Source organism: Pan troglodytes, chromosome 2, assembly GCF_028858775.2.
Source record: "Pan troglodytes isolate AG18354 chromosome 2, NHGRI_mPanTro3-v2.0_pri, whole genome shotgun sequence".
Taxonomy (NCBI): Eukaryota; Metazoa; Chordata; class Mammalia; order Primates; family Hominidae; genus Pan; species Pan troglodytes.
The window spans coordinates 141,308,010-141,330,066 of NC_086015.1; the positions used below are offsets into that span (position 1 = coordinate 141,308,010).

Consider the following 22,057-nt stretch of genomic DNA (forward strand, 5'->3'; position numbering starts at 1 on the left):
TTTGGTCTTAGAGATTCTGAGATCCTTGGAATCTCCAGAGTAATAAGAGCGTCTACTATTGTTTGAATGTTTGTCCCTTCCAAATCTCATGTTGAAATTTAATCTCCAGTGTGGCAGTGTTGAGAGGTGGGGCCCAGTGGGAGGTATCTGGATCATGGGGCAGATCCCTCATATATAGATTAATGCCCTCCCTTGAGGGTGAGGGAGTTCTCATTCTTATTAGTTTGACAGAGCTGGTTGTTAGAAAGAGCCTGGCATTCCTCTCCCCTTACTTCCTCTCTTGCAATGAGCTCTGGACAGGCCAGCTCCCCTTCACCTTCCACCAGGAGTGAAAGCAGCCAGAGGCCCTCATCAGGTGCCCAGTCTTGAACCTTCCAGCCAGCAGAACTGTGAGTCAAATAACCTCTTTTCTTTATAAATTATCCAGCTTCGGATATTCCTTTATTGCAACACTAAACTTACTAAGACAGTGTTTTTTGTATGCTAATGAAAGGACTGTTGGCTGGGCACCTTCTGCCCCACCCCGCAAATGACTTTCTGGTGACCAACCCCCATCCTTTTTTTTTTTTTTGGCTAATCAGCTCTCATTACGATAAAGATGCCGGGCTCAGGTAATCCTCCCAGGATGGGGGTTGGTCACCAGAAAGACCAAGGCATGGGTAGAGGGTTGGAACTTTCAGCCCCACCCTCCAGCCTCCAGGGAGGGAAGAGGGGCTGGACTACTAAGCAATGGCCAATGATTTAATCAATTATGCATGCTTGGTGGAATCTTATAAAACCCCTAAATGATGGGATTTAGAGAATTTCCAGATTGGTAAACACTAAGGTGCTAGGAGATGGCACACCCAGAAAGGGCAGGGAAGTTCCGAGTCCCTTCTCCCATACCTTGTCCTCTCTTGTCCTCAAGTGCATCTCTTCCATTTGACTGTTCTGACTTCTATCCTTATAATAAACTAGTAATAAAGTGTCTTCTTCCTGAGTTCTGTGAGCCATTCTAGCAAATTATTGAACCTCAAGATGGAGTTATGGGAACCCTCAATTTGTAGCCAGTTAGTCAGAAGTACAGGAGGCCCAGGTATCTGAAGTGGGGCCAGTCTTGTGGGACTGATCCCTTAACTCATGGGATCTGATGCTAACTCCAGGTAGATAGTGTCAGAATTGAATTGAAGGGCACCCAGGTGGCACTGGAGAATTGGTTGGTGTGAGGAAGAAAAACACACATTTGGTGTCAGAAGTGTTATAAGCAGAAATAGGTAACCCATCCATCCATAAACTATGAATGTCTTAAAAACCTGAACCAGCATGATTTGTGCCCACATCCTCAGAGCCTGGCACAGGGCCTAGCCACCATGACAATTTTTATTAAAGGGCAAATGTCCCTAATCCATACTTCCATGGAGACACATTCAAACACTCCATGTTGCTTTGGGAAATGAACTGTCACTTGGTTGAATAATGGAGTCAGTATTCCAGAATAGGCCTGGCTCCACCAATCCCTTGTCACACATAGATTCAACACATGCACACACAAACCCCTCACACACACCTTTACACAACACACTCCTCTACATATACATACAAATCCTCCATCATATATAAATATGCACGCACTCACACCCTCTATAAATACACCCTTAGACACATATACATCCTTCTTCTACATACTCATCCTTACACACACTCTCCATAAGTACAAACACACACTCTTACACACATATATACCCTTCATTCATTCACACACACACAAACACTATTTTTTTTTTTTTGGCAGAGATAGCTGAGGTTTTATTTTGGACCAAAAAAAAAGCAATTGAATTGTTTTGTAGCTGGAGGCATGGGAAAGGGGGGTCCCTAGGCAGTAAACTCCCCCGCAGGTGGGTTGAGGGCTAGGGCTGAGCCTCAGGTGGGTCTCCCGTTCCCTGTGCTACCCTGCACAGCAGCCTCCCCTGCTGGGCTCTGGGGCAGCCGCAGGAGGGGCAGGCTGGGAGGGGCTACCACAGCTGTTCACTTGGGCAGGACATCAGAGGACTCGGACACCAGCTTCCCATCACAAGTCTCTACCTTCTTCACAACCACAGTGGCCCTGGTGGAGCTGGTGCGGCTGAAGGAGCTGGAGCCTGCGCCAGAGCCAAAGCTGGAGCCCAGGCCGTAGCTGAGGCCAGGGCTTGTGAGGCCCCCATAGGCCGAGCTCAGACCACCTGCATAGCCGCTGGTGGTCTTTGTATGGATACTTGTGTTCTGCATCTCAGACTCCAGCCAGCTTTCCTTGCTCTCCAGCAGCTTCCTATAGGTGGTGATCTTGATGTCCAGGGCCATCTTGACATTCATCAGCTCCTGATACTCACGCAGCTGCCGCTCCACGTCCTGCTTGGCCCGCTGCAGGGCGGCCTCCAGCTCGGACAGCTTGGCGTTGGCATCCTTAATGGCCAGCTCCCCCCGTTGCTCGGCATCTGCGATGCCCTCTGACCTTTGAGGCCCTCAATCTCAGCCTGGAGCCGGCTGATGTTCTGGGTCATCTCAGAGATCTCAGTCTTTGTATGCTGCAGGTCATCTCCATGCTTCCCAGCCAGCATCTGCAGCTCCTCATACTTGATCTGGTACATGCTCTCAGCCTCAGCCCAGCTGCGGTTGGCGATCTCCTTGTACTGTGCCTTGACCTCAGCGATGATGCTGTCCATGTCCAGGGAGTGACTGTTGTCCATGGACAGCACCACAGGCGTGTCTGAGATCTGGGACTGCAGCTCCCGGATCTCCTCTTCATACAGCTGCCTGAGGAAGTTGATCTCGTCAGTCAGCCCTTCCAGGCGAGACTCCAGCTCTATCTTATTCATGTAAGCTTCATCCACATCTTTCTTGATGATGAAGGCAAATTTATTCTCCATCTTTGTATGCTTATTGATCTCATCCTCATACTTGTTCCCGAAGTCCTCCACCCAGCCCCTGCATGTTGCCAAGCTCTGCCTTCAGCTTCAGCTTCTCCTGGCCCAGAGTCTCCAGCTGCTGCCTAAGGTTGTTGATGTAGCTCTGAACATGTTGTCCATGTTAACTCTGAGCCGTCTTCTGCTGCTGCAGGAGGCTCCAGTTGGTCTCCAGCATCTTGTTCTGCTGCTCCAGGAACCATACCTTGTCTATGAAGGAGGCAAACATGTTGTTGAGGGACTTGATCTGCTCCTTCTCCTGGGTGCACATGGCCTGGATGTTGGGGTCCACCTCCAGGTTAAGGGGGCTCAGCAGGCTCTGGTTGACAGTGATGGCAGTGATGCCTCCCATGCCACTGGCCCCACCATAGCCTCCGCCCAGGTCACCCCGGAAGCTGCTGCTGCCCACTCAGGAGAAGCTCAAGGAGCTGATGCGGGCACTGGGCCCACTCATGTAGGAGCAGCTGCTGAAGACCTGGGGGCCAGAGGTGGGCACCTTGTAGGACTTCTGGGTCACCCTGATGAACATGGTGGAAGCAGGAGTGGAGGCAGGTGGGCTGAACCAGGCGGAGATTCCAGAAGGAGCAGAGAAGCTGCTTCTTGGTCACAAACACTATTAATACACCTTTTTATACATGCTCCAGAGTTGTATCCTTTATAACATAGTACAAGCACACATTACACACCACACACCCTACATACACACAGAGGTACCCTTCAAGTATTCACACACACACACACATTAAACACACACACATGTTCACATCATTTACAAACACACACACTCTCCATACATTCATGCATATACATACACTAGACATGTACCCTCTCCATAAACACGCACACCTCCCACACGTGTACAATCTACACACACACACACACACACACACACACACACACACACAGTAGAACCTAATGAGACACCCCCAGGCTCTCTGGCCATGAGCAGCATCTCTGAAATCTGCTCCTAACCAGTGAGAACAGCCCCCCAGCAGCCTTATGGTCCCAGCAGTGCTGCCCAGTGGCAACAGTTGCCCCAGTGGCTGGGGCACACAGCCCTCCCACTCTCCCTGCCTGGTGGAGATTCCTCACCGTGTGGTAGCTGTGGGTGCCTGTCTGCATTAGCAGCTGCTGCAGGGTGCTGATCATCTTGCGACGCCGGCGGCTCTCCTCCCGCACACCCTTGAGCTCGTCAGCCTGGCGTCCCAGCTCCTGCTGACCACGCTGCTGCTGGCCCAGGCTGGTCTGCAGCCGTGCCTCCAGCTGGGCAACGCTGGCACTCAGGCAATCCTGGCAGTGGAGCAGGTACTCAATGATGAGCTGCGCCAGGCGCAGCACCTTGAGCAGTGCCGGGTCCACAGGCTGCCCACAGCGGCTGCACACCTCCCGGTCCAAGTTGCAGAAGGTGATGCCAGCAATATTCTCCTGCAGAGTGGCCACATCCAGTTCCCGGGCCACGCGGTCTACATCCAGGGTGCTAATGCGTCTCCAGTCCATGCTATCATGGCGAGGCTGAAACTTGAAGGTGGGGAACGTGTAGGCCCCAAAGAGGGGGCCACTGAGGCCCTCAGCAGTGGCAGCTGGGGACTGCATGGGCAGAGGAAGCCCTGAGCTGACCACCAGAGGAGGGTGGCACCAAGGCCACGGCAGTAGGCCAAGGAGCTGAGAGAAGGCCTGGAAAATAAGAAGAGAGTCCAAGTTAGGTGAGGTGTGTGTGGCTGCACCTACTGTATATCTGGCCAGCAAGGGCCTAAGCGGGGCAAAGTGAGGTGTCTGTGCAGCAGCTGTAGCATTCATGGTGTGTGCTGACATGGCCAGAGCTGTGGAAAGAAAACATGGGCTTTGCAATCACACAGATGTGGATTGGAATGCTCTGCCTTGGGCAAGTCCCTGCACATCTTTAAGCCTCCTGTGTCTAAGGAGGAACATGGGTCCCACTGTGCAGGCCTGTGGTGAGGAATGAGGCAAGTGAAGCACCCAGCCTAGTGCCTGGCACATAGCAGGTCCTCAGTGAGCCCCCTCTGCAAAGCCCATCTCCACTGCAGGAATGCCTGGCAAAGGCCTTTGTCAGCAGGTGACTATCAAATTTAGAAATGGGTCCTTCTGCAACCCTATTTTTATCTCAGGATAAAGTCCGACAACTTGCTGTGAGTGACCAAGGTTCCTAATGTCTACCCTGTCTTCTCTTTCTCATATAACTACAGGATTCTAATGGAACACGAGTGAACTACCTTTCCCAGCTTCTCCAGCAATAACATGTGATCATATGACTAAGTTCTCTCTCCTAGAATGTGAGTGAAATGATGTCCACCCCTGTCAGGAGGGGCTTAAGAGAGTCACGGAGTCTCTGCCACATGGTGCTCAATCCATCATGGGCTTTTTTTTAACTTAACAGTTAAGTAAAAAGATCTCCAGTTTCTTTGCCAAGACTCAGATTCTACTCTCTAAACTCTTGGTGAGCATATGAACTGTTCTCTCTGAAGAGTAATTTGACAATATCAATGGGAATTTTGAACATTCCACTACTAAAAATTATAATTATGCTACAAACTCATATGTACAAAGGTACTTGTAAAAAAATTGTCATTGTAGCATCTTTTATAAAAGCAAAGTAAAAGAAAAAGTAGAAGAAAGCAAAGTACAATGTATCTCTATGCAATGGAATATTATGCAGCTATTGATTGGTATAAAGCAGACTTACATGTACTGATATGAAATGATAATCTCCGATATATATATATGTAAACACACACAAAATAGGCATATATACCTCTATTTCTGTTTTAATGACATATTAATATAATCACATTTAATAACTCACCAAAGTGAAAGATATATATCATATTAGAATGGTTGTCTATGAGAGGAGGGAAGGAAATGGGAGTGTGGAATGGGGATAAATAAATGGATGGATGGTGTGTGGGTGGTGATGGTCAGATAGACAGGTAAATAGGCCTTCACAGACCAATGATGATCATTTTATATATATATACACATACACACATACACACATATTCAGTCATCTGTCAGTGTCCATGAGGGATTGGTTCCAGGACCCTCCTCAGATACCAAAATCTACAGATGCTCAAATTGCTTATACAAAATGGTGTAGTATTTGCATATAACCTATACACATTCTCCCACACACTTTAAATCATCTCTAGATTATTTATAATACCTAATACAATGTAAATGCTATAAAAATAGCTGTTATACTTAATTATTTAGGAATAATGACAAGAAAAAAACTCTGTACATGTTCAGTACAGAAGAAACTATCCTTTTTTTCCAAATATTTTTGATCCGCAGTTTGTTGAATCTGCGGATGCAGAATCCACAGATATGGAGAGTCAACATATATATACACCCATACACACACATACATATGAAAGACTCATATTTGTTATAATTAGTTTTATAATGAATAAAATATGCTCATTTATAATTCATATATATGATTCACTTATGTATATTATTTCATAAGCATAGACTGTTTCTGGAAAGATAGACAAGAAGCTATTAGCAATGGCTGCCTCTGGGAAGTGAAAATGGAGATTACAGGACTTTTATTTTTCACTTTCTACCTCTCTGTACTATTCAAAGTTCTTATCATCTTCTATCACTTTTATTATTTTTTAAAATAAAACATAGAATTTCAGTTCTTGCAGAAGTGAGAATCTGACTAAGGCAACAAGAGGTACACTTTACCCTATTTAATCAAGTCTTTCAAGATTACATGATTCAGTCTTCTTTCTTTTTTTTTTTTTTTTTTTTTTTTTTTTTTTTGAGACAGTGTCTCGCACTGTCGCCCAGGCTGAAATACAATGGCGCGATCTCGGCTTACTGCAACCTCCACCTCCCGGGTTCATGCAATTCTCCTGCCTCAGCCTCCAGAGTAGGCGGGATTACAGGCACACTCCACCACAACTGGCTAATTTTTTGTATTTTTAGTAGAGACAGGGTTTCACTATGTTGGCCAGACTGGTCTCAAACTCCTGACCTCGTGATCCACCCGCCTCAGCCTCCCAAAGAGCTGGGGTTACAGGCATGAGCCACTGCACCCGGCCCATGATTCAGACTTTAAAAAGTGCAATAGAAAGTGCACTTAAAAAAGTGCAATAGAAAGTCAAAGAAGTCATCAGCTTCAGAAGGAAGGCCTTTAAAAAATGGTAGGACTAGGCTGGGCGCGGTGGCTCACGCCTGTAATCCCAGCACTTTGGGAGGCCAAGGTGGGTGGATCATGAGGTCAAGAGATTGAGACCATCCTGGCCAACATGGTGAAATCCCGTCTCTACTAAAAATAGAAAAATTAGCCGGGCGTGGTGGCGTGCACCTGTAGTCCCAGCTACTCAGGAGGCTGAGGCAGGAGAATGGCGTGAACCTGGGAGGCGGAGCTTGCAGTGAGCCGAGATCGCGCCACGGCACTCCAGCCTGGGTGACAGAGCGAGACTCCGTCTCAAAAAAAAGTGGTAGGACTAGGTTGGCCAAAAAAAAAAAAGAGAGAGAGAGAGAGAGAGAAGGGCCTCCAGGAACAGCCCCTGACCCCACTGAGCCACAGTCTTCTTCTGTGAAAGGCAGTGACAGGCCAGCCCTGCCTACCTCACAGGGTGCTATGAGACTTGGAGAAGATGCAAGGGGAAGGTGCTCAGTGATAACAATGGCAGCTCTGCAGGGAGTGCCACCCTCTGTGCTACATACAAACTCCTAATACAAACCTACAAACAGGTATTATTATTCTCATTTTACAAATAAGGAAACTGGTTTCTGGAGTGGTTCAGTGGCATCCCCCAAAGGTCATATGTTGAAAACTCAATCCCCAATGCAGCAGTGTTGAGAGATGGGACATTTAAGGTGATTAAGTCACGAAGACTCTGCCCTCGTGAATGGATGAATGTCATTATTGTAGGAGTGGGTTAGTTATCACAGGAGTAGGTTCCTGATGAAAGGAGGAATTCAGTCCCCTTCCCTCTTGCTCTTATGCTTTCTTGACCTTCCACTCTCCACCAAGAAATGATGCAGCAGGAAGGCCCTTGCCCAATATTGGACTTCAAGCTTGATATTGGACTTGATATTAGACTTAAGCTTCCAGAACTGTGAGAAATACATTTCTTTTCTTTATAAATTACCCAGTCTGTGTCATTCTGTTGCAGCAGTACAAAATGGATGAAAACAGGAGACCAGATTTGAAGTGTAATTGTAGGTTCATCTGGCACCAAAGCTTATGGACTTTGAACCACTCAACATTGATTCTTGGGGCTATTCCTCCTAAAATTTTGCTTTGATCAGATTATCATCCTTTATCCCTTAAACCTCCAATTCATCCATTTACTCACTCCTCATTTATAGTATGCCTATGTGGGCCCAGCCCAAGCTCAGGTTCTGGGCTATGGAGCCATATTAACCACACAGCTGCTCCCCACCCTGGAGCTCAGCATAGCTCCCTATTCCCACTGTACCAAACGCAAACCTCTTAGCCTGGTCTTGAGACTGCCTACAGGATGCCACTTGCCCACCTTTTCAGTTTCAGATCCATCCTTCCCTTTCTCAGATACTCTTTCCCAACAAGTACTCCAAAAAGAAAACCAGCCTGACATAAGCACCCCCACCATGGCCATGAGAAGACTAGCACATTTCTGCCATGTTATGAAGGAGTGCAGTGGCGCGATCTCGGCTCACTGCAAGCTCTGCCTCCCAGGTTCACGCCATTCTTCTGCCTCAGCCTCCCAAGTAGCTGGGACTACAGGTGCCCGCCACCATGCCTGGCTAATTTTTTGTATTTTGAGTAGAGATGGGTGACATGATACTCACCATGCTTAGCTCCAAAGCTGCAACTGTGCCACCAGAGCCTCAGAGACGACTACTCACAACAAGCTGTGCCTCAGAGCAACAGCAGGTTACCAGGCATGCTGTGGGCAAGGGTAATAAGACACCTGCTTCCTGATGTCCCAGCTCTTAGGTGAGCTCACCTAAGAACTGTACTGTTTAACTATTTAAGCTTTGGCGTCAGATGTTTGCCAACAGTCCTCTCTCTAATAATAAAGTCAAGAACTCTCCATCAGCCACTCTCTCTCTCATCTCTCCTCCTACCTTTTTGAATGCTCTTCCTTAAACAGTGACTATTCTTTCCCCTTTCTTTTATGACAGGGTGTGCCAGTGCCCCCTTGATATTCTGCTATCCACCTGCAACCCATTTCTCCCTGCACGCTATCCCTAGGAATGAGCTCACAGCTTCAGCTACTATAGGCTTGCTCTAGGCTGAGCCTCAGTCACCCCCAAATCTCTTTCTCTCTAGCCCCACGGTCTCTTGTGATCTTATACCCAACCATTCCATACTGATTATGCCAGGAATTGCAAACCCAAGTTCCACCAGGGCCAGAAAAGTAACATTAAATGCACAAAATGTAGCAGATATGAAAGAAACCACAGTACATGTGTTATGATAAATGGCAACTCATTCTCCATCTTAGTATCCAAGATACAATAAGGCAGTGGTTCTCAAAGTGTGGTCTCTGGACCAGCAGCATCAGCATCACCTGGGAATTTGTTAGAAATGCAGATCCCCAGACTTACTGATTTAGAACCACTAAATCTGTGGAGTGCTAGGCTAGGAAACATTAGGGATTATGGCAAACCTGAGAGTGCAGGCCCTGTTTAAAGTGGGAAACCACTATTGAGCTCCAGCCACAGGGGAATGGATTTTGTGTTCCTTATTGGCTAATTCCAAATACACTGAGTGATATTCAAAGACTTCGATGAACTGTTTCCAAAAGTACCTTTCTAGCTGCATCTCCCATTTACCATATTACTTGCCTTCCACACTTTCATACTTCTGGGCTGTTTATTTTATGTATAGACACTGTTTTTAAATGCTTTACAAAGAAGCACTCATCTATTTCTTAGGACAAGCCCTTGAGGAGGTACTATTATCATCTAAGCCACAGAGAAATAAAGAAGCTTGCCCAAGATCCAGAGGCAAGATTCACACCCAGGCAGCCTGGCTCCAGTCTGGGCTAGCCTCTATTCTATGCTGCCTCTTGGTATAGATGGTCCTTTGCCACCTCCTTTTGTTCCAACTAAAGGTCGACACATGTTTCAAGGCCCTGCTTATAAATGATTACCACCATATGGGAGTGTAAATTAGTTCAACCATTATGGAAGACAGTGTGGCGATTCCTCAAGGATCTAGAACCAGAAATACAAATTGACCCAGCAATCCCATTACTGTGTAGGTACCCAAAGGATTATAAATCATTCTACTATAAAGATACATGCACACATATATTTATTGCAGCACTATTAACAATAGCCAAGACTTGGAACCAACCCAAATGCCCATTAATGATAGACTGGATAAAGAAAATGTGGCACATATACACCATGGAATACTCTGCAGCCATAAAAAATAATGAGTTCATGTACTTTGCAGAGACATGGATGAAGCTGGAAATCATCATTCTCAGCAAATTAGCACAGGAACAGAAAACCAAACACGGCATGTTCTCACTCATAAGTGGGAGTTGAACAATGAGAACACACAGACACAGGGAGGGGAACATCACACACCGGGCTTCCTGATATCCCAGCTCTCAGGGCTTAAAACCTAGATGACAGGTTCATAGGTGCAGCAAAACACCATGCATGTATACCTATGTAACAAACATGCACGTTCTGCACATGTATCCCAGAACTTAAAGTAAAATTAAAAATAAAATAAATAGATCCCATTTGTCTATTTCGGCTTTTGTTACCATTGCTTTTGGTGTTTTAGTCATGAAGTCCTTGCTAGAAACCATCATTCTGAGCAAACTATCACAAGGACAGAAAATCAAACACCGCCTGTTCTCACTCATAGGTGGGAACTGAACAATGAGAACACTTGGACACAGGAAGGGGAACATCACACACCAGGGCCTGTTGGGGGATGGAGGGCTGGGGGAGGGATAGCATTAGGAGAAATACCTAATGTAAATGATGAGTTAATGGGTACAATAAACCCACATGGCACATGTATACATAATATAACAAACCTGCACGTTGTGCACATGTACCCTAGAACTTAAAGTATAATAATAAAAAAAAACTTCCCACAATAAAATAAATAAATAAATAAATAAATAAATGATTATCACCATAAATCCCTGCTAGGCTCACAGTCAAAGTTCCCTGCCCCTCCCCTGGGCTTCCAGAGCGCAGAGCATACACTTTGTCTGTCAGGGTGTCTCTGCAACATTCATATCTCCATCCCATCAACAAATGATTCTTGAGGCCCTACTAAGTGCCAGGCATCATGACTGGCACTTGGGATCAACGATGACCTGGGCAACTATCCCTGCCGTTGTTAATAAAAATAGTTCACATTTCTGGAATTCTATTATTTTCCATACACAGTGCTAAGGCTTTACATGTATTATCCCACTTAATTCTCACAACAACCTATTATGCAGATGAAGAAACACAGTGTGAACAAAGAGAGGAAACAGAGAGAGGAAACAAACAGGGGAAATGACTTTCCCACAGTCACACAACTAGTAAGTGATAGTGTCTGGCTCCAAAGTTTTTTTCTCTAGAGAGACAGAAAAATACACAGAAATTAACTCACAGAGCGGCAAGTGCCAAGACAGCAGCTGGGAAAGGGTTCTCTGGGAACACCAAGCAAGGGCCCATACCAGGACACTTCTGTCTCCTTCCTCCCCCACTCCCCTGGCTGTGAACTTTACAGGGGCTGAGACCATGGCTTATTCGTATCTGCTGTATCCCAGTCCCCAGCCCATTACCTGGCACCCAGATTGCTACTGAATGGAGCAAAACTGTTGAAATCTCAGAATATCTGACTTAAAAATTCTGTTATTCTTAGGGTCTTGAAGTAATGGGTCTATGGACTGCCAAGAGTTAGTATAAAGAGTAAAAGCTGAGTAGGAATCCCTCATTCGGACTCATTGGAGGGAAATGCCATTCAGACTTAGTAAATGCTTTATTTGTTGACCATCTGCATCCAGAGTTTAATCCCATGGGCTACTAATATGAGCTGAGAGTGCAGGAGTCCCGGCAGGTGGAATCAGGCATATCAATGAGAAGTCGCAGTGCCCACACTGACTGTCAAGATATGGCCTCAGTGTTGGAGCTTGCTTCCTGAGCAGCCCTGAAACCTTCATACTTACACTCTGAGCATACTCCATAAACACAGAAGGTGGCTGCCCCACTCCCAGCTACACAGAATTAGGGGTCTGAGTTCATGAGGTTTTAATGCACCTCAAAAGTATTACTCATGTCTTTTTCTAGAACCCTAAGGGTCCAATTCTTAGATGTCCTAGAGCTCTGGCATTATAAGATGGAGCAGGGCCAGGCGTGGTGGCTCACACCTGTAATCCCAGCACTTTGGGAGGCTGAGACAGGCAGATCACCTGAGGTCAGGAGTTCAAGACCAGCCTGGCCAACATGGTGAAATCCCGTCTCTACTAAAAATACAAAAATTAGCTGGGCATGGTGGTGGGTGCCTGTAATCCCAGCTACTTGGAAGGCTGAAGCAGGAGAATTACTTGAACCCGGGAGGTGGAAGTTGCAGTCAGCCGTGAGCAGAGACTGTGCCATTGCACTCCAGCCTGGGCAACAAGAACGAAATTCTGTCTCAAAAAAAAAAAAAAGATGGAGCAGAACTGTGGAACTTGAAGATGATTATGATGATATGATGATAGTATAATAGGTAATATTTATCAAACATCTATATGTCAGGCACTGTGCCAGCCTTTAAAAGTAGTAATTCTAAACTCATATAGCCTTGTAGATGGCTATGGTTCGTCTCATCTCACAGATGTAGAAACTGAGGCTCAGAGAAGCTAAGGGCCCTGCTCACTCAGCTACTAAATAATGAAGCCAAGATTCCAACCAAGTTCTATCTGACTCCAGAGCTTTTGAATTATGCCAAACTCTTAATAATTATGATAATTATAATGATATACAAATTATTTTCCATTATGGAAATTACAATACCTGAGTTTTCTTGACCAAAGTGCAAGCGCTGACAGAGTTTACAGCAAATCATGACAGGGTTAGTGTTGGGGATTCTAAATTCTCCCTGTATTTCAGCAGGGCTTGTCTGAACCCGACTCAGCTCCACAGCTTGCATCCTGATTAGGATAGGCGGACAAAAAGCCAAATGAGAGTGTTGCATGTTACCTGGAAACCACACACCCCAGGGGCAAGGACATCGTGCTTTTTTCAGACGAATTGTGAGCAGACGGCTTTTCCCACATCTGGGAATAGAAACACAAGGAAGAAATGACTCACTGTCAACCAGGCGCAGTGGCTCTCGCCTGTAATACCAGCACTTTGGGAGGCCAAGGCGGGCAGATCGCCTGAGGTCAGGAGTTCAAAATCAGCCTGGCCAACATGGCGAAACCCTGTCTCTACTAAAAATACAAAAATTAGCTGGGCGTGGTGGCTCATGCCTGTAGTCCCAGCTACTCAGGAGGCTGAGGCAGGAGAATCACTTCAACCTGGGAGGCAGAGGTTGCAGTGAGCCGAGATCGCACCATTGCACTCCAGCCTGGGCGACAGAGTGAGACTTCATCTCAAAAAAAAAAGAGAGAAGAAATGACTCACTGTCATTAGGAAAACTGAAGCTGTTTAATCACCTTTAGATATATTGACAGGGTTTTGGGAAACTTCCCAATCCTAGACCAATATTATGAATAAGGGACCCAAAAGAATATTTGTGTTAACATTCAAACTTGCTTCATTGTTAAGAGTTGGTTTCTGCCTGGGACAATCCCACACCCATCTAGAATACAGAAAACCCATCTACCACCCTTGCTTTGCACACTCCCAGTGACAAGTTGTTCACCACCTCACAAGACAGCCATCCCACTGTGAAACAATCCCTGGAGACTTTATGGTTCTTCTAAAACCGGCCCACCAATAATCTGTCAAAAATAACTTCCTCGAAATTGGCCAAACACCTTATTTTTTAACATAAACTGACAGCTAGACAACAACAACAACATCACCACTTTATTGTCTCTTCTGCTTCCTCAAGAATGCAGTCAAGAGGAGAACTTGAGGGAGCCAAGTTTCCAAGGTGGCTGCCAGGCAATCATTTACAAACCTGCCCTGGCTCCCAAGCTAACTTCAGCAGTGCCCACTGGGGGATCTCAGGCATGTCATTAATGCTAATTGTTGTGGCTGCCAAGGAAACCTTCACACAGTTTGCAAACAGGCTATGCACACACAGTATGCAAGGGAGCTCCAGAGACCTCAACAGAGATGACAGGGACCTGGGAGCTCTCCTGAAGTACTGCCACTGCAGAGCTTAGCCTTATTCTCAGATTCCATGGTGTTCTCCTTTTCCACTCTTCCCTGACCCTCATGGGGGCTGCAGCGACTCCTAGAACCTTCAAGCAGCGAGACAGAGGTCCCCTCAACCAGGCGCAGAGCTCTCCTTACACCTGGCCTCCTATTCCCAGCAACTTTAAGGAGATATTTTTAAGTGGCCATGGTTTTATCAAAAGCCTATTAAGTTTTTGCCACAAAAGGATTTTATTTAAAATAAAAATAGGGGTAGGTATTTGACTGATGTCTCTTGGGAGTGTTTTAGAGAAGAGGAATGAATACTGACATGTCCTATCTTCCCAGACGCAGAATTGTAAAACAAACAAACATAATTGCTTTTCACATGTAAAAGAAAACTGGCTTAGAACATACTAGCGTTTTCTTTGCCATGAAGGAGTTCACCTTCAGTGACTAAGCCAGAACTACTAGAGTTGTCAGGCCTAGGGACAGGAGACATTGCCAGTGCTTAGCCAGGCTGGCCAGGACTAACCTTCTCTGCAACGAGTCCACAAGAAGCCTCAGGGGCAGCCTTTCCCTGCTCCTATCAATTTGAGTTGAGCAAAAAACCTTTGACCAAATACCAGCTCCATGGCACAACCCACAGCTATGGTGCCCACATGAATTCAGGTTTCTGTTCCCAACCTGAAGCATACAACTTCATGAGGCATTTTATCAAGTTAGATAGTATCAAAAAATATTCCCAGATGAGGGAGGTGTCTGACCAAGACAGTCAGAAGGCCCCTTATCAGCCACTAGACTGGAGGATCAGCCTTCCCTAAGCAGGATTGTTCTCACTGGCCAGTCCTCACATCCGAGAGGGGGAGGAGAGGTGCTAGGGGCTGCAACTGAGAAGGGAGATCACCCACCCTATCTGCAGATGAGGGTGTGAGAAGCCAAGTCAGAACACCCCATACTTCCTAGGCCTCTCTCCAAAGTCCTGTTAGAAATCGAATTCCAGGAGACCAGGCAGGGGCAGCCTAGGCCCTGGGCCCCTAGGAAGTGCTCCGTGAACTAGGCCCTGCCCAGGCAGCCTCGGACCCCCTCCTCTGCCCTGCCTCCTGATCCCTGTCCTGCACTGAGCAGGTCTTCGGTGGACTTTATGCGCAGCCACCTCGGGATGAAAATACCACGTCTGACTCCTGCTGAGGTCCAGCCCAGGAAAGGAAGAAGGGGAACGAAAGATGCCAATGCGATTGCTTTTAAATCACCTCATTACTAAAAGAATCCTCCTTTACCTACGGCACTCAGATCATCAAGCCCTCCCAAATCACTTTTCTTTTTCCAAAAAGTAAAAACCCAAGGCCGTCTTCCCAATGAAGCCGAGTCTTGGGGCATCCCGTCATTCGCCCCCCGCGCGCGGGTCCTTCCCTCCCCGGGCGCCGCAGTTCCGAGCAGGCCGAGGGGGCCGGGCTGCAGGGCGGCGCCGGGCCAGAAGGGCGCGCCCTGGGCAGCGCGGACGCACGCAGCTGGCTCCTCCCGCGCCCCGCTGCACCCCGGCAGGGAGTTCGCCCCCGCTAATGTTTAACCTCCCGAATCGCTGATCCCTCGGACTGCAGCCAAGCTACCCACCCGCCCCGCTCCCGGGACGAATTCCTGGCATAGTTTTCCCACGCGGCCCGCTCACCGTGGGGTCTCCCCTACTCGCCCCACGTCCGCCTCCAGACTTGCTCCACCGCCCCAGACAGCCCAGAGATGGTTCCCGGAATGCTCACCGCCCGCCGTTCCCGGGATGCTTCCCCAGCCCCCCGCAGTCCGGGCGCTCTCTGCGGCGGAGGCAGAGCCTGCCCGGCCCACTCCAATGCCGCCAACCTGCGGGACCGCGGACAGAGAGCTCCTCGGTGCGTCGGTCAGCTCGTGGCTTGAGGTCTCTGGTGCCTCCAGCTCCTGCTACAGCCGCCCCGCCCCACCTCAAGAAGAGGTGGAGCCTCTCCCGGCCCCTCTGGGACGAGCTATTTTTAGGTCTGTAACGGATGGGGGAAGGCGGGAATGCCACGTTTAATCCGTTAGTAAAATCCAGGATCCAAGTAAATGGCTTCCTGGCCTTGCTGAGAGGCTGGACTTGCCCCGGTTTCCCCACACCCTGCCTCCGGTACAATCGATAGCCTGCTGTGCAGGGGCGGCCGCAGCCCACCCCCCCCCGCCCCCCGGGCAGATAGCCCTGCCCACCCTCCTAAAGGGACCGTCCTGGTTTCTTCCTGACCGGATCCCAAGCTAGGAGAGTTCTTAGGGTGTGCCCCAGGTCTGATCAGACAGACGGCAGCCACCTTCCCTCCGCAGCCCCCACTCACCACCCCCTACCCTCCCAACCTGCTGGTTTGCCCTGGGGATGCCAACTTGGAAACCCAGGACTGAAAAACTTATTTTTTCTCCTGATGTTAGTCCCTGATCTCTTCCCATAGTAGTAGTTGCTTTGCTGAGATTCTGTTTTGTGGGCACCATAACTGTGAGTTGTGCCATGGAGCTGATATTTGGTCAAAATGTTTGTTGCTCAACTCAAATTGATAGGAGCAGGAAAACGCTGCCCTGAGGCTTCTTGTGGACTCCTTGCAGAGATGGTTAGTCCTGGCCAGCCTGGCTAAGCACTGGCAATGTCTCCTGTCCCTAGGCCCGGCAACTCTAGTAGTTCTGGCTTAGTCACTGAAGGTGAACTCCTTCATGGCAAAGAAAACGCTAGTATGTTCTAAGCCAGTTTTCTTTTACATGTGAAAAGCAATTATGTTTGTTTTACAATTCTGCATCTGGGAAGATAGGACATGTCAGTATTCATTCCTCTTCTCTAGAGCACTCACAAGGGACATCAGTCAAATACCTACCCCTATTTTTATTTTAAATAAAATCCTTTTGTGGCAAAAACTTAATAGGCATTTGATAAAACCATGGCCACTTAAAAATATCTCCTTAAAGTTGCTGGGAATAGGAGGCCAGGTGTAAGGAGAGCTCTGCGCCTGGTGGAGGGAACCTCTGTCTCGCTGCTTGAAGGTTCTAGGAGTCGCTGCAGCCCCCATGAGGGTCAGGGAAGAGTGGGGGAAAAGCTCCTTTTCACACACACTCTCTCTCTCTCCACTCCGCAACTCTTCTCCCTCCCTCCCTCTTTCTCTTTTTCCCATTTCAAAGGCTTTCTTCCCACCACAATCTCAATCTGCCAAGCTCTACATTTTGAGACAGCCAAAGCAAATGTGTATGGGAACAAGCATTGTCAAAGACTTGCAGGGAAACTGGAACTCCTGTGCATTGCTGGTGGGAATGTAAAATGGTACCATTACTGTGGATACAGAATGGTAGTTCCTCAAAAAATTAAACACGTATTGCCGAAAGATCCAACAATTCCATTTCTGGGTATATACCCCAAAGAACTGAAAGCAGGGATTCAAACAGATATTCGTATACTCATGTTCATAATAGCATTATTCACAATAGCCAAAAAGTGGAAACAATTCAAATGTCTATCAACAGATTAATGGATAAAATGTGGTATATCCATACAATGTAATATTAACTTTAAAAGGGAAGGAAATTCTGACACATGAATGAACCTTGAAAACTGTCTTAGTCTATTCAGGCTGCTATAACAAAATACCATTGAGTGGGTAGCATATAAACAATAGAAGTTTTTTTCTTACAGTTCTGGAGTCTGGGAAGTCCAAAATCGAGACATTGGCAGATTCGGTGCCTGGTGAGGGCCTGTTTCCTGGTTGATAGGCTGTCTTCTTCTCACTGCACCCTCACTTAGTAGAAGGGGGCTGGCTAGCTTTCTGGGGTTTCTTTCATAAGGGCACTAATCCCAATTATGAGGACTCTACCTTCATGACCTAACCACCCCCCAAAGGCCCCACCTCCCAATACCGTCACCTTGGGGGTCAGGATTTCAACCCCATTTTGCAGGGACACAAACATTCAGATCAAGGCAAAAGCATTATGCTAAATGAAATAAGCTGGACACAAAAGGACAAATATTGTATTATTCCACTTATACCTGGAAATATTGTATGATTCCACTTGTACCTAGAATAGTCCATTCACAGAGACAGAAAGTAGAATAGTGGTTACCAGTGGCTGGAGGAGGGGGAATGAGTAGTTATTGATTCATGAGTACAGATTCTCAGTTTGGGAATGATGAAAAAGTTCCAGAGATAAATGGTAGTGATGGTTGCACAATAATGTGAATGTACTTAATGCCACTGAATTGTACACTTGAAAATGGTTACGATGGCAAATTTTACATTATGTACAGTTTATCACAATTTTTTAAACATTAAAAAAAAATAGTGGATGGAGCAGGGACCAGGACTAAGTTGGGATATCTGTGCACCATCTATTCGGATGGGGGATCTTGTTCCTGCCGTCTTCTCCTAGTCAGGGCACTTTTTTCACCCCAGGATTTTCTGCCACCCACAAGAGCAAAGAGAAGAGTCCAGGCCTTGGGAGTCAAAGACACATCTACATTCCACATTCCCAAGCTACATAACCCTGGGAAAGTCACGTAGCCTCTCTGACCTTTCATTTTTCTCCTCTGTAAAATGGGAAAAGTAAACTCTACCTAGAAGAGTTGTTAGAATCAAATTAGCTAAATTGTATGTAGGCTCTGCCCTGGGCCTACAAGTCAGTGGTGTGCCCTCCTGACTTGACACTGTGAAATCGCCAAGGACATTTGCTTCTCAGCTCTCTTCCCACTGTATCCCTGAAATTTGCAGAAAGTAGTTCTGAGGATACCTTTGTGCGTGTTATTTCCACCAGCCTCAATTTCCCCATGTGTAAATAGGGTGCCCTCCTTTGCAGGGCTGGTGTAAGAAAGTAGACTTGACATGCACCCAGATCTACCTTAGCCAAAAACCAAATCCTGAATCTTGAGCTGACTAAGACCTCATGCATGGAACCCTCACACTCTTCCCTTACTGGGCCTTAGTTCAACACTCAACACAGGGAGGAGTTACTGCGTGCCCATCATGTGCCAAGTTATTTTCTTAGTCCCAAGGATACCAACAGCCTCTAGAGGACTAGATCACTTGGCACTGGAAAGCTGTCATTTCTGCTGCCCACCTCTACTGTAGCACACACAAGCTCTGGCATCAGCCGTGGGGACAGGTGCATAGACCAAGGGAGACTGGCCCTAGCTGGCTAGTCCAGGAGACATTCCTGTCACCCCAAGCAGCTGGCCCATAACTGCTGGGTGGGAGGACAGGAGGATGGATTTTCAATATCCCAATGGCCCCTCACTCCCTCCTCAGCCCAGTACTAGGCACCCGCCCTCTGACCCGGCTCAGCCCCTTTCACAGTCTCCCTCCTACACCTCAGGAAATAGGACACAGCCTAGGCAGCCTGTAATAGGAGTGCCCTCTGCTGCCAAATGCTGGCATCACACCTTAGAAACCTGCTCTGGATCCCACTCTCCTGAAGGGAAATGTGTCTGAGGTGTATGGGGCAGGTCTCCCTGCGCTGGGATGCCGGCCACTAATGAGCCCTGAGGTGATTTTAGGTCAAAAGTGTATTGTTGGGTTTTCTGTGTTGATGTATAGATAGGCAGGCATACAGTCAGAGGGGGATTTTACATAAAATCTGGTTTGCTGGTTTCTGAAAAATCTAAGAATCTAGCAACAAAAGAAAGGCCTGCACTCTGACATGTCTAGAACTGGCAGGATCTGAGAGGAAACTTTCTTAGGCAGATCGTACATTCTAGCCCAATCCCTGAAAAGATCACTTTGAAGGAAGTCTGAGCACTTACCGAAAAGACCTCCTTTCTCAGGAAAACGTCCCTTCTGCAAAAAATGAAAATGCAGAGCTGGATAAGCCTGGCCTAAGGCGTGGCTGTGATATGGCCCCTCATTGGCTGGCAGTGATGGGCAGGTGGGATCTAGAAGGAGCTGCCCCAGCTGCCTCCTGCCTGGGCTTTTGCCTTTTGGAGGAGGGATTCCTCTTTGGCAGTTTGATGAAGCCTGCACCCTTTCCTCAGAATGGTTTTTATTTTTATTTTTTATTTATTTATTTTTTGAGACGGAGTCTTGCTCTGTCTCCAGGCTGGAGTGCAGTGGCATGATCTCGGCTCACTGCAACCTCCACCTCCTGGGTTCAAGCGATTCTCCTGCCTCAGCCTCCCAAGCAGCTGGGACTACAGGCGCCTGCCACCACACCCAGCTAATTTTTGTATTTTTAGTAGAGACGGGGTTTCACCATGTTGGTTAGGATGGTCTCGATCTCTTGACCTTGTGATCCGCCCGCCTCAGCCTCCCAAAGTGCTGAGATTACAGGTGTGAGCCACCACGCCCGGCCTAAGAATGGTTTTAAATGCACCAAGCAAAACATAGAATTACAGAGGACATCAAAATATTGAAAATATAGCTATGAAAACATAAGAAAATGTGTAAAATAATAGCATTTTTGTTTATTGATGCATTAAATGGCAAGATCTAGCATCTGACCTAAAAGTAGTAAGAGTGTAAACAATTATTTCAAGATATCTGTAATAACTTTAATGTGATAGGAAAAAACTAATATTTAATGACAAAGTCACAGGTTCTACTAATACTACTGTGGTTTGTGGCCTACATTCATAATTGAAAGGAATGATACATTTTGATTAACAGCTAGTAAAAATAAAAAGTAAGTTCCCAGACCCCCAAAATCTCTTCACAGCCCCCTAAATTAAGAATCCCTGCCCCAATACCACCAAGGAGAGTGCATTAACCTTGTAACTTAGTTTAGAAGATACATCTGAGATTCAGGGTCCTGACAATTCCCTTGGGTGAGAGAGCTCTGCCTTTATTTCTTGAAGGGGAGCAGGGTGACAGAAGGATAGGGAAGCATGGCATGAAACCCAAAAAACAAAAAAAAAAAGACAGATTGGATTACATAAAAATTTTGAAACATATGTGGTGAAAACATCCTAAATGAGGTTAAAAAACAAAGAACTAAAAAAAATGCAGTGTAATGATACAGTATTCGTGACATTAATTTATAAAGAGTGCTTACAAATCAACAAGAAATAGAACAACTCAAAAGAAGAGTGGACAAAAGATGAGATGATTCATAGAATAAAAAAATTGCCAGTTAAACATGTAAACAACCTTACCAAAATGAACATAAAAATTACGTTTTAAACTATTATACTGGCCAAAATTAAATAGATGTTTTAAACTGGTGAAAAGTGGGAAAATGGACAGTTTCAAACAGCCTTCTTGAAAAATAATTATCAAAATTTAAAGTCCTCAAAAATGCAGTAATCAGGATTTTTTGCTATAGTATTATATGTACTATTAAAATTAGAATAATGTCAATATCCAGCAATCGAATAATGATTGAGTAGATTATGTATCATGTATCCTACAATGAAACACTATGCAACCATTATAAAGAAAAAAGTATATTATATCTTGATGTGCTAATGAAAAAAGGTACCTACGACATACACATTTTTAAAGTGAAAAACAACATACAAATAACATGTATCTTTTTTTTTTTTAAAGACAGAATTTGGCTTTTGTTGTCCAGGCTGGAGTGCAGTGGTACAGTCTCAGCTCACTGCAACCTCCACCTCCCGGGTTCAAGCGATTCTCCTGCCTCAGCCTCCCAAGTAGCTGGGATTACAGGTACCCGCCACCACGCCTGGCTAATGTTTGTATTTTTAGTAGAGACGGGGTTTCATCGTGTTGGCCAGGCTGGTGGTCTCGAACTCCTGACCTCAAGTGATCTGCCCCCCTCAGCCTCGCAAAGTGCTGGGATTACAGGCATAGGCAACCATGGCTGGCCATAACATGTATCTTATGATTCCATTTGTATTTTTTTTAACTATTTATATGAGAAACTCAGGAATGGTATTCAAA

General features: G+C 46.4%; 1 protein-coding gene and 1 pseudogene across 7 annotated transcripts in view; both read right to left on the reverse strand.

Annotated features, from left to right (window-relative positions):
* DZIP1L (DAZ interacting zinc finger protein 1 like) overlaps positions 1-16,389 on the reverse strand; it is an 83,965-nt gene extending 67,576 nt beyond the window's left edge. For 3 of the 7 annotated variants that reach the window (XM_054681082.2, XM_054681083.2, XM_054681080.2), the window contains exons 1-2: positions 15,956-16,389; positions 4,011-4,592 (exon numbers count right to left, since the gene is read on the reverse strand). In XM_054681082.2, coding sequence (XP_054537057.1) covers positions 4,011-4,511 — 501 coding nt within the window. In that variant the 5' untranslated portion in view covers positions 4,512-4,592; positions 15,956-16,389. The other 4 variants (XM_054681078.2, XM_063807209.1, XM_054681079.1 and 1 more) reach the window with 4 other exon arrangements.
* LOC134809599 (keratin, type II cytoskeletal 8-like) lies at positions 1,902-3,533 on the reverse strand (annotated as a pseudogene).
* Positions 16,390-22,057: the final 5,668 nt, after the last annotated feature.